A 12497-nucleotide genomic window follows, 5' to 3' on the forward strand; every position below is an offset into this window, starting at 1 on the left:
TTACTCCAGCACTCTGTGAAATGTTTCCTATCCATGTTCTCCAGAGATGCTGCCTGACCCGCTGAGTTACTCCAGCTCTATGTGAAACGTCACCTATCCATGTTCTCCAGAGATGCTGCCTGACCAGCTGAGTTACTCCAGAACTGTGTGAAACATCACCTATCCATGTTCTCTAGAGATGCTGCCTGACCCACTGGGTTACTTCAGCACTATGTGAAACGTCACTTATCCATGTTCTCCAGAGATGCTGCCTGACCAGCTGAGTTACTCCAGCACTATGGAAACGTCACCTATCCATGTTCTCTAGAGATGCTGCCTGACCCACTGAGTTACTCCAGCACTATGTGAAACGTCACCTATCCATGTTCTCCAGAGATGCTGCCTGACCAGCTGAGTTACTCCAGCACTCTGTGAAACGTCACCTATCCATGTTTATACATGGTCCCCCCATTTCAGGGCAGCGTAATGTTTGGGACACATGGCTTCTCAGGCATTTGTAATTGCTCAGGTGTGTTTAATTGCATCCTTAATGCAGTTATAAAAGAGCTCTCAGCAACTAGTCTTTCCTCCAGTCTTTCTATCACCTTTGGAAACTTTTATTGCTGTTTATCAACATGAGGACCAAAGTTGTGCAATGAAATTTGCCTTTACTTACAAATGAAACCAAAGATACAATGTATTGTAACGTCTGTTTTTCTTACGTAATGCGCATTGCAGTGTCCACTCAGATGGATGCAGTATTCTACTACATCATCAGGTGAATGAAGAGGAAACGGTGTTTGCAATTTTATTGTTCCATGTGGTATTCATAAACATAGAAAGGAATAAGACACACGTGCACTTACCAGGCCACTGGTGGGCACCACGCGACAACCGTTACACAAAATGTATTTGTGTATTCTGATGCCATTTTCGGAAACTTGCCATCAATATGGAATCTTTTCTTATATTGTTTTGTTGATACTATGTTAGTCATGGACCCAATAAAGTGCTTGTCATCTTTTTTGCAGGAATTTGAAATGTGACCCCCTATGTCACAAAATGTGCCAGTATTGTAAAAATACACAAATGCTTGATTCAGTTCCCTCTTTTTCATCTTCAAATTGGCATCTGCATCAAAACTGAAGTGATCACTGTGATATTATGGAGGAACATTGTAGTTTGTGATGTTGAGAACGTGTAGTGCCTGTTGCTAATCAACTTAATAATTCAACATCTTTTTTCTACCTGTGCCATTATCTTTGCTTGACCTCCCCACTCCATCTGCAATATAAGCAACAGTAGTAGTCTTTGTCATTTTGCAGTGTTTCCTCATGGCCTGGTTTGAAGTTAATGAGAAGCAACTTTGATTAAATTACTCAGCATAAGGAAACGTACGTACTTTCAAAATATTTAGTCAATTAGAAAGTACGGATTAAATAATAATACCATGACAAAGTGGGGTTATAATCTAACAGTGAATTTTAAAAGCAATTACACAAAGTTCCTGCCATTATTATACATGTAATTGATCATTAATGAATCATTTGAAGTCCTTGGTCTATCACTCATGAAAACTTGTAGATTGAAGCACCGGAACAATAGAATTTACTCTGTTTGAAGATGCCTATTGACTGATTCTAATAGTCGCACTGTTGCGTTTCTTAGGTAGATTCCAATAGAGCAATGAGAGTGTTGGACAATGAAAATGTTTTTTTCTTCGAAGGAGATGTAAATGAATGGTTGGAGGAATGAAAGATATGGATGCTGTGGCGTTATGTTTTTAACTTGTGAGAAATGCATTAGTTGTACTTCTTCCCAAATAAATGGTTAACGAATGTGGTGCTTGTATTTAAATTTCTCGCAGTCCCCGGACATCGCTATCCCAGAGCCCAGATTGCCATAAGCAGGAAGTGGCGGGAGCAGGCAACTGCAGGTGATGCTGGTTGTTTTGCTGTGTGTCGCTGCCCCTGTCCAAATCCCAACAATTGGCAGATTGCTGTTGTACTTTGGCATGCTGTTCCTGGCTAACGTCTGGTCTTACTGTTTAATTATCTTACAAAAGTGCTGGCGGTGTGCGTGTAGTTTTAGCTTTTCAGTTGCTTTATCATGTTGTGCTTCTCTGGATACCAGCTGATATCCAGAACAGCTGTTCAGAAATTTAGCTTCCATAATCCGGCTGTATATATATGATATGATATGATAATCTTCTTTCCAATTTGCTGTCTTCTGTACATTATCTGTTGTCTTTAAACTGCAGCAATCGTGCCTTTAATAATATTAATCTGTTAACATTGCATGTTGTGAACTGTCCTATTTCTTGTCATTGACGTGTATCATTTATTTTAAACTAAATGTTTTGGGTTTGGAAGTAATGTTGAATGATAAAACTTGATAGCTTATCAGACATATTGCACCATACAATTACATAGCCTTCTCTTTGAACTTCAACCAGATGTGTCATTTTGATGCACCAATTCTGCGGCTTGGCCTTAACATTGCTGCTACATACAAGTACAAACCATTGACTTGTTTGATCTACCATCATATAACAGTGGAGATAAAAACTGGCGAAACTGTTTCAGGTCTCAGCATGATATGTCATGAGGGGTGAGAGATGCTGATTTGTAGATACCCACATACTTAGATCTCTGAGATGCCGTCAAGTTGCCACACTGTCAAGTCAAGGTGTTTTATTGTCATATGTCCCAGATAGAACAATGAAATTCTTACTTGCTGCAGCACAACAGAATATGTAAACATAGTACACTGTAAACAATATGATCACATGTCTTGATCACAAATGCAGCAATGTTCAAAGGCTAAAATTACCTCTTTTATATTTACACCACTTGAGCTTAATTCCCCTGCCAGTTAACAACTGAAATCATTCTTGAAGTACAGATGCTTCGCAATTGTCAGTAAATGTACCAACCCATTGAATAAAGCATGGAGCACAATTGCCGAGTTATACAATGACTTGCTTCTGAAATTTTTGTAGCAGACTTTTTTTCTTTAGGCATTGGAGCTACTTCAGATGACTTGCACCTTGTTTTAATTATTCACTTTTGATCTGTGTTGCTTGCAACCATAGCAATATCCAATCTAGTTATCCAATCCCCACCACACCGGGGAGTTGGAGACGGAGCCAGCGCAGGGAGAGGAAGCAAAAACGTGGTCGGAGAGCGGGGGTGCAGGCCAGGCTAAGGAGGGCCCCACAAAGACCATCCTTACCAAGCATCTTTCTCGCCAATGTCCGGTCACTCTCCAACAAGCTGGATGAGGTAAGGCTGTGGATCAACACCCAGCGATCCCTGAAAAACTGTTGCGTGCTGATCTTCACGGAGACGTGGCTCAACGCGCTGGTCCCCGACGGGGCTGTGGAGCTAACAAACCGCTCACTACATCGTGCTGATAGAACAAAGGACTCCGTAAGAGCAAGGGAGATGGGCTCTGCATCTACATTAACAATGACTGGTGCACCAACCACACTGCAATAGAGAGCTACTGCTCCCCAGACCTGGAGTACTTACTGCTCAAATGTAGGCCATTCTATCTGCCGCGGGAGTTTACGGTGGTCATCATCATGGCCGTATACATTCCCCCACAGGCTAATGCTAACCTAGCACTAGCACAGCTGCACTCGGCCATCAGTAAGCAGCAGGATGCCCACCCCAACGGTGCCTTCATTGTTGCAGGGGACTTCAATCAGGTCGACCTACGAGCCTCGCTCCACAAATTCCATCAGCATGTGCAGTGCCCTACCAGGGGCTCAAACACACTGGATAAGGTGTACACCAATGTAAAGGACGCCTACAGAGCTCTCCCCTGCCCACCCCTGGGACAATCCGATCACCTCTCACTGTTTCTACTGCCCGCATACAAACCCCTCATCCGCAAGACCAAACCCACAATAAAGACGGTCAAAATATGGCCCGAGGATGCCACCCTACAACTCCAGGACTGCTTTGATCGCACCGACTGGGACCTGTTTGCACAACAGGCCACCTACGGTTCAGAGGTAGACTTGGAGGAATACGCATCCACTGTGCTCTCCTACATCAACTGCTGTGTGGAGAATGTCACGGAGGACAAGGAGATAAAGATGTTCCCAAACCGGAAACCCTGGATGAACAAGGAGGTACAGAACCTGCTGAGGGCACGCAACAATGCCTTTAAATCTGGTGACACTTCAGCATACAGTGTTGCCAGATCACACCTGAGCAAAGGTATTAAAAGGGCCAAAGACACCCATAGGCAACGGGTGGAAGACCACTTCAACACCACGGACACCAGAAGCATGTGGCAGGGTGTCAGGGACATCACTGGCTACAAGAGCAGCCCTGCCTGCCCCCACAGCGATATGGCACTGACCAACGAGCTTAACACCTTCTTTGCCCGCTTTGAAACTGGCAAAACCACCTTGAGTGAAAGAACCCCAGCCAAGGCGGTGGGACAGGTCTTGCAACTGAGCACACAGGAGGTACAACGCGCTCTGCAAAGGGTCAACCCACGCAAGGCTGCAGGACCGGATGGAGTTCAAGGAAGGGTACTGAAGGACTGTGCTGAACAGCTGGCTGAGGTATTCACCAGGATCTTTAACCTGTCATTATCACTGGCTACAGTCCCCAAGTGCCTGAAGTCGGCTATCATAGTTCCGGTGCCGAAAAAAGCAAAGATCTCCAACCTGAACGACTACCGCCCGGTTGCCCTAACGCCGATAGTCATGAAGTGCTTTGAGAGGCTGGTCCTCTCACACATCAAATCCAGCATCCCTGACTCACTGGACCCACATCAATTTGCATACAGGGCAAATAGATCCACAGAGGACGCCATCTCTCTGGCTCTTCACACTGTCCTGACTCACCTAGAGAGACAGGGCACGTACGTGAGGATGCTATTCATAGACTATAGCTCCGCCTTCAACACGGTCATCCCCACCAAGCTCATCACCAAACTCCACCAGCTAGGCCTCAGCTCGTCATTATGTGACTGGATCCTGGACTTCCTGCTGGAACGACCGCAGGCAGTGAGAATGGGCCCGCACCTGTCCTCCACTATCACCCTGAGTACCGGCACACCACAGGGCTGTGTTCTGAGCCCCATGCTCTACTCCCTCTTCACACACGACTGTGTTCCTGCATTCGACACCAACACCATTGTCAAGTTTGCAGATGACACAACGGTGATCGGGCTGATCACCAACGGGGATGAAACAAACTATAGAGCGGAGGTGCAGAACCTGACGGACTGGTGCTCAGATAACAACCTGTCCCTAAATACCACCAAGACCAAGGAGCTGATCATCAACTTCCGTCGGTCACATAACGGGGAATATGCCCCGATCTCTATCAACGGGGACAGTGTGGAGAGAGTGTCCAGCTTCAAGTTTCTGGGCACTCACATTTCGGAGGACCTAACATGGTCCAATAACACTGCTGCGCTGGTCAAGAAGGCACAACAAAGACTGTTCTACTTAAGAACACTGAAAAAGTCTGGTCTACCCCAACAGCTGCTGACGACCTTCTACCGCTGCACCATAGAGAGCATCCTAACGCATGGCATCCCTGTGTGGTACCTCAGCTGCACGGAGGCAGAAAGGAAAGCTCTACAGCGGGTAGTCCATAGAGCTCAGAGGGCCATCGGAACACAGCTACCAGACTTGGAGGGCATCTACAACACACGATGCCTCAGAAAAGCCACCAGCATCCACAAAGACTCTTCAAACCCCTGCAACAGTCTGTTCGAACTCCTTCCATCGGGCAGACGATACAAGGCCTTCTATGCCCGCACCTCCAGACTCAGGAACAGCTTCATCCCCAGGGCCATAGCTGCTATGAACCGGTCCTGCTGAGCCGGATGGCCACAACGCATAGATCAACTTGCACTTTACCCTGTCCAAAACTGTTACAACTGTTTCGTTTCGTTGGGTTGCTGCTGTCTAAATTACCTAAATTATTGCATCGTATGGGAGGCGCATTCCCAATCTCGTTGTACCCCTGGGTACAATGACAATAAAGATATATTGTATTGTATTGTATTGTAATGTCGCAAATCACAAATTAAAATCTTGGTGCAAAATCTGAGTAAGACAGCTCTTTTAAAGAAATGCACAGTGATTGTGCTGCACAGTCTCAAATTCTTAAAGAATGAGGCCATTTTGCCCACTGTGCTTTGTTTGACTTTGTTAATCAAATTTTGCAATTCCTTTATCCATATCAGCCTCCCAACAGTATCATCCATCAAATGGCCAATTGTTTGGCAGTGGGAGTAACTTTTCACTGAATCTCTGAAACATTTTATAGTTTTTTTCAACATTTCTCCTTTTTAAGATACTTTTCCCCAATAAATGGAATACTTTTGCACATTTAGAAACATAGAAACATAGAAAAATAGGTGGAGGAGTAGGCCATTCGGCCCTTCGAGCGAGCGCCGCCATTCAATATAATCATGGCTGATCATCTAAAATCAGTACCCCGTTCCTGCTTTTTCCCCATATCTCTTGAGATTTAAGATTTTTCATGTACTGAGTTTCTGGATGAGCCAATCCCCTTCGTGTAATGGCACAATATACTAGGGACAATGGCCTATGCAAGCTTTCCATGGAGTAAATATTTTTTGTGGTTTAGACCCAGAGTTTAAGCTGTGTCATAATTGAAAGGTTGTGCAGTTGGGAACTGGCATTGCATGTATAGTACGCAACCTGCAACTTCCTACCAAAGTCCAATCACAACAGCAATGGGAGCTCCATATAAAAGTAATCTGAGCCCCCATTTGTCGTGGAACAATCTGAGTGGTGTAGGGGGAAGACTGTATTGTGAGATTATAATGGGAGGTACATTTGCTCTCTCACCCCGCTGCTCCAAGACACTTTTGAAATTGCTAGTCCAGCTGTTTTATTTTTCATTCATTTTTGGGATCTGGGCAGAACCAGCATTTACTATCCATTCCTAATCACCTGTGATAAAACTGAGGATAACAAGATACTGCTGCAGGACCTGTGGTGCTTTTTCATCTTTCCTATGAAGGAATGGACATAAATGTTTAGGTCCAGGATGGTATGTGTCTTGGTGGTGGTGTTTTGGTATGCCTGCTACCTTTTGTCCTCCTTGATGGTGAAAATTGGAGGCAAGTAATGGCCATGCTGACTCAGTAGCCATGGTACATGGCCTTCATGACAAGAGGAGTTGCGTATAGAAGCAGAGGTCCTTCTGCAGTTGTACAGGGTCCTAGTGAGACCGCACCTGGAGTACTGTGTACGGTTTTGGTCTCCAAATTTGAGGAAGGACATTCTTGCTATTGAGGGAGTGCAGCGTAGGTTTACTAGGTTAATTCCTGGAAAGGTGGGACTGTCGTATGTTGAAAGACTGGAGCGACTGGGTTTGTGTACACTGGAATTTAGAAGGATGAGAGGGGATCTTATTGAAACATATAAGATTATTAAGGGATTGGACACTCTAGAGGCAGGAAACATGTTCCCAATGTTTGGAGAGTCCAGAACCAGGGGCCACAGTTTAAGAATAAGGGGTAGGCCATTTAGAACGGAGATGAGGAAAAACCTTTTCACTCAGAGTTGTAAATCTGTGGAATTCTCTGCCTCAGAAGGCAGTTGAGGCCAATTCTCTGGATGCTTTCAAGAGAGAGTTAGAGCGAGCTCATAATGATAGCAGAGTCAGGGGGTATGGGGAGGGGGCAGGAACGGGGTACTGATTGTGGATGATCAGCCATGATCACATTGAATGGCGGTGCTGGCTCGAAGGGCCGAATGGCCTACTCCTGCACCTATTGTCTATGGTACTCTGATGATGGGTAAGTGAATGACTCCCGGGTTTTGGATAAGATAGCAGGCTGCTTTGAATAGGCTGGTATTAGTTTCTTCGGTGTTGGAATGTGACTCATTCAGGGACATGGAGGATATTGCTTGATATTTGGGTCTTCTGTCTTACAGATAGTTGGTGGGCTTTGGGGAGTCAGAATACTTGGCCATTAATCTGCTCTTGCAGCCACATTACTTACGTGGCTGGTTCATTAGCATTGGTAATTGTTTTGATAATGTAATGCTGTTAAATGTTATGGCCAAGTGATTAGACTGTCTGATTGAAGATGACTCTGATGATTATTGCCGTGCAAATGTTGAAGAGGATAATATTTTACAAAGATCATTCCAAGCTGAATGTTATCCAGATCTCTGCATGTGAGCAGGGCTGCTTCATTATGGGAGGAGTTGCAAGTGGAATTGAGCACTCCTTGCACAAAGGAAGATGGTTTTGCTTGTTGGAATCCATCATCTTAGTCCCAGGACATCAGTGAGGGACTTCCTCAGAGCAGTGTACTGGGCCCAACCATCTTCAATCAGCTTCATCAATAACATCTGATCATAAGATCACACCTGGGATGTTTGCTGATGATGACAAAATGTTCAATTACAGCTGCTTCCTTTTCTGAGTGAATGCGGTGCATACCTGCCTGCAGCAAAATCTAGCCAACATTCAGGTATGGCTCATAAATGGTAGGTAATATTCATGCCACACAAGTAACTGGGTAAAGACAATAGACAATAGACAATAGGTGCAGGAGTAGGCCATTCAGCCCTTCGAGCCAGCACCGCCATTCAATGCGATCATGGCTGATCACTCTCAATCAGTACCCCGTTCCTGCCTTCTCCCCATACCCCCTCACTCCGCTATCCTTAAGAGCTCTATCCAGCTCTCTCTTGAAAGCATCCAACGAACTGGCCTCCACTGCCTTCTGAGGCAGAGAATTCCACACCTTCACCACTCTCTGACTGAAAAAGTTCTTCCTCATCTCCGTTCTAAATGGCCTACCCCTTATTCTTAAACTGTGGCCCCTTGTTCTGGACTCCCCCAACATTGGGAACATGTTTCCTGCCTCTAATGTGTCCAATCCCCTAATTATCTTATATGTTTCAATAAGATCCCCCCTCATCCTTCTAAATTCCAGTGTATACAAGCCTAATTGCTCCAGCCTTTCAACATACGACAGTCCCGCCATTCCGGGAATTATGCTAGTGAACCTACGCTGCACGCCCTCAATAGTAAGAATATCCTTCCTCAAATTTGGAGACCAAAACTGCACACAGTACTCCAGGTGCGGTCTCACCAGGGCCCGGTACAACTGTAGAAGGACCTCTTTGCTCCTATACTCAACTCCTCTTGTTACGAAGGCCAACATTCCATTGGCTTTCTTCACTGCCTGCTGTACCTGCATGCTTCCTTTCATTGACTGATGCACTAGGACACCCAGATCTCGTTGAACTCCCCCTCCTCCTAACTTGACACCATTCAGATAATAATCTGCCTTTCTATTCTTACTTCCAAAGTGAATAACCTCACACTTATCTACATTAAACTGCATCTGCCATGTAGACCATCTAAAACAAGAGGGAGTCTAACTACCCACCCTAGGCAGTCATTTGCAGCGACATTTCTGACTTTTTTTTCCACCACCCCCTACCAACGGCATCTTTTGGGAGTCCATTGACCAGGCATGTAGAATCCATTGGCCTAGTCAGAAGTTGAGTATGCTGTAGTAAGTGACCCGTCTCCTGGCAACAGTTTTCCATCATCTGTAGGGCACAAATGATGGAATGCCCCACACTTGCTCGGATGAGTACAGCTCCTGTGTCCTTTAAGAAGCTCCATGCCATCCAGGACAAAGGCGACCTGTTTGATTGACCCCACATCCAATTGTTGCTTGGGTGTGAACCAACTCAAAGCTGCCGTTGCCCTGGATGATACTCCCTCCACAATTGGTTCGCTTTGGTTGTGGAATGTCCATCTACACACTTGTATGTTAACTCATCCTGGTTATTCCAGCAGCACCTCCCTTACCTAGGTTCAGCTGGTGCATGAGAATGACCCCCCACTCCAGGTTCCCCTCCAAGGCATACGTCATCCTGATTTGGAAACCTATCACTGTTCCTTCACCTATTTACTTCCAGCAGCACCATGGGTGACCTTCAGTGGTTCATTGAAAGACTTGCCATAACCTCCTTGAGAGTAATTGGGAGCATGTCCATGAGTTGATTGAAAAAGAAATCTAATTAAAGCAAATGCTCCCATTCTTATCTGTGACGAGTGTGTGTTTGGTATCCGTTGCATCAATCAATGAGCTTTCGGAGTTTAGACTTGTTAGAAAACATTTTGCAGTCCAGCATTTTAAACGCCGAAGATGCTGCAGGCTTTGGTTTGGCATGGGCAATTGGTGCTCTTCACAGAGAGTGAAGAGTGGTGAAGAAAGCAATCTTTAACCCCCCCCCCCCAAAAAATGTTTATATTTTAATGCTCTCAAAAGGGCAAAGACATTATTGTCCTGTTGACAATAAACCCATCTTGAATCTTGATTCCAAGTTGGTAGTAGTAAGTGCCCCTTCAGGTCATTTTATAGCATTGTATTCCGCCCCTCGCAGTTCATTCCATTGCTGTCCAGAGTTTAAGCTCCACACTGGAGCTACAACACCGCATGACTAAAAAAAGGTGATTTGATGGGTAATTTATGGGCTCTGCTTTACAGCGAATGCAGCGCCGGAGACTCAGGTTCGATCCTGACTTTGGGTGCTGCACTGTAAGGAGTTTGTACGTTCTCCCCGTGACCTGCGTGGGTTTTCTCCGAGATCTTCGGTTTCCTCCCACACTCCAAAGACGTACAGGTATGTAGGTTAATTGGCTGGGTAAATGTAAAAATTGTCCCTAGTGGGTGTAGGATAGTGTTAATGTACGGGGATTGCTGGGCGGCACGGACTTGGAGGGCCGAAAAGGCCTGTTTCCGGCTGTATATATATGATATGATGATGATAAGAGTTGTTGCATGAAGAGGAATCTGCAAGGATTATACCTGGGCCACAAAATGTGCTTTGATCTATTGGTGTGTAAATGTGAATGCAGCTTTGGAATGCTTTGAATAGCTTCTTTGGCTGGGTTGGCCTTTGTGACCCATCACTGGGCAAGGATCTCTCCTCTGGAGGGGCAAATAAGGAATTTCTGATTGTGTGTGTGTGTGTGTGTGTGTGTGTGTGTGTGTGTGTGTGTGAAAAAGAAAAACACAGGACAGGGAGGGGTATGTGATTGACTTGAAATTGTAGTGGAATGCAGTATAATATATCATTTTAATTTGATTGTAGGGCAGTTATTCTGTTTCTGACTGGAGATAGAGCAGAGGGAAGGATCCCAAATATAATTGGCACAACATGGATTTAAAGTCTACTTCCTCTGAGATTTGCTGCAAGTTTGTGTTTGCTGCAGGGGGATCCACAGAATCTACGATGGGTGAATTTTTATCCAAGTGCACAATGGAGCATCCATTGTTTTTCGTGCAACCTGGCATTGCCAGCATATTATTTTAAAGAACTTAGACTTCTGTTAAATTAAAATAACAAAATCTCGAATCTCATATTTATGATGGTTGTTATTGAAAATTAATGAGTAACTCCATTACTATTTTCAACCACCACAAAACCAATTTATCAACACCTCATGGGAGCTTCCGTAAGCCGTATATCATTTTATGGTCTTTCATAAAATGCCTACTAAATAAAATTTGTGCAGCTGTGAATTTTCACTAAGTCTCGGTTGTTCCATAAATTTTGTAAGCACGTCCTTCCATTGTCATGATTAAATAATTTTTGCCCATGTTTAGATTCTTTTTAGAATAGATTCTAGATATTTTCCTGTGTTGCTGGCAAAATAGTAGGACTGTCTTACCCTGTTTGTTAATGAATGTAGATTGAAGTACACTGGCACGGTAATTAAGAGTATGAAATGGGAGCAGGAAGTCCCTGAAGACTGCTGATGATGATAAGATGGCTGATGACGGTGATTTATCAATATTGCATCAAAAGAGCTGTTAATTGTAGCTCCTCCATTTCAACTTGCATGACTTTAGATATTTTTTAATAGTTTCTTTCAATAGACAATAGGTGCAGGAGGAGGTCATTCGGCCCTTCGAGCCAGCACCGCCATTCAATGTGATCATGGCTGATCATTCTCAATCAGTACCCCGTTCCTGCCTTCTCCCCATACCCCCTGACTCCGCTATCCTTAAGAGCTCTATCTAGCTCTCTCTTGAATGCATTCAGAGAATTGGCCTCCACTGCCTTCTGAGGCAGAGAATTTCCTGCCCATTTTAATTATACTTGAGGTGGTATTCTGTCCCCTCTAATGACAAATTAGTTAAAATCCTCCAACACTCCACTTGTTCTACATTTTACTATTTCCCTTCTTTTATTTGGTAATTGTTCACATTCAACTCCAAAATGTTTTTAAAAAAATTTGTAACCTGAATTTGAATGCTTTTCGTCCTTACAGCGATCCCAATTCTTCGTCTGATCTTTGTGATCGACCTGTGAACTGATTCTCTTTCCACAAGCGTCCTCTATTTCCAATATTTTCTTTCATTATACCAGTTTTCTTTTCTTTTTGCTATTTCAGACATTTTTAAACATTTTGTTTCCGTTCATAATGATCTTTTGCAGCATTTTTCTCCGTGCCATCAATAATCTA

General features: G+C 44.3%; 1 protein-coding gene across 2 annotated transcripts in view; it reads left to right on the plus strand.

Annotated features, from left to right (window-relative positions):
• tmem65 (transmembrane protein 65) overlaps positions 1-12497 on the plus strand; it is a 72764-nt gene that overhangs the window by 21537 nt on the left and 38730 nt on the right. The window contains exon 2 of one of the 2 annotated variants that reach the window (XM_078397760.1): positions 1847-1915. The exons of the other annotated variant lie outside the window; for it this stretch is intronic. Within the exon in view, the coding sequence (XP_078253886.1) occupies positions 1847-1915 (69 nt within the window). The remainder of the gene's footprint in view (positions 1-1846; positions 1916-12497) is intronic. 2 annotated transcript variants of the gene reach the window in all.

Source organism: Rhinoraja longicauda, chromosome 4, assembly GCF_053455715.1.
Source record: "Rhinoraja longicauda isolate Sanriku21f chromosome 4, sRhiLon1.1, whole genome shotgun sequence".
Classification (NCBI taxonomy): Eukaryota; Metazoa; Chordata; class Chondrichthyes; order Rajiformes; family Arhynchobatidae; genus Rhinoraja; species Rhinoraja longicauda.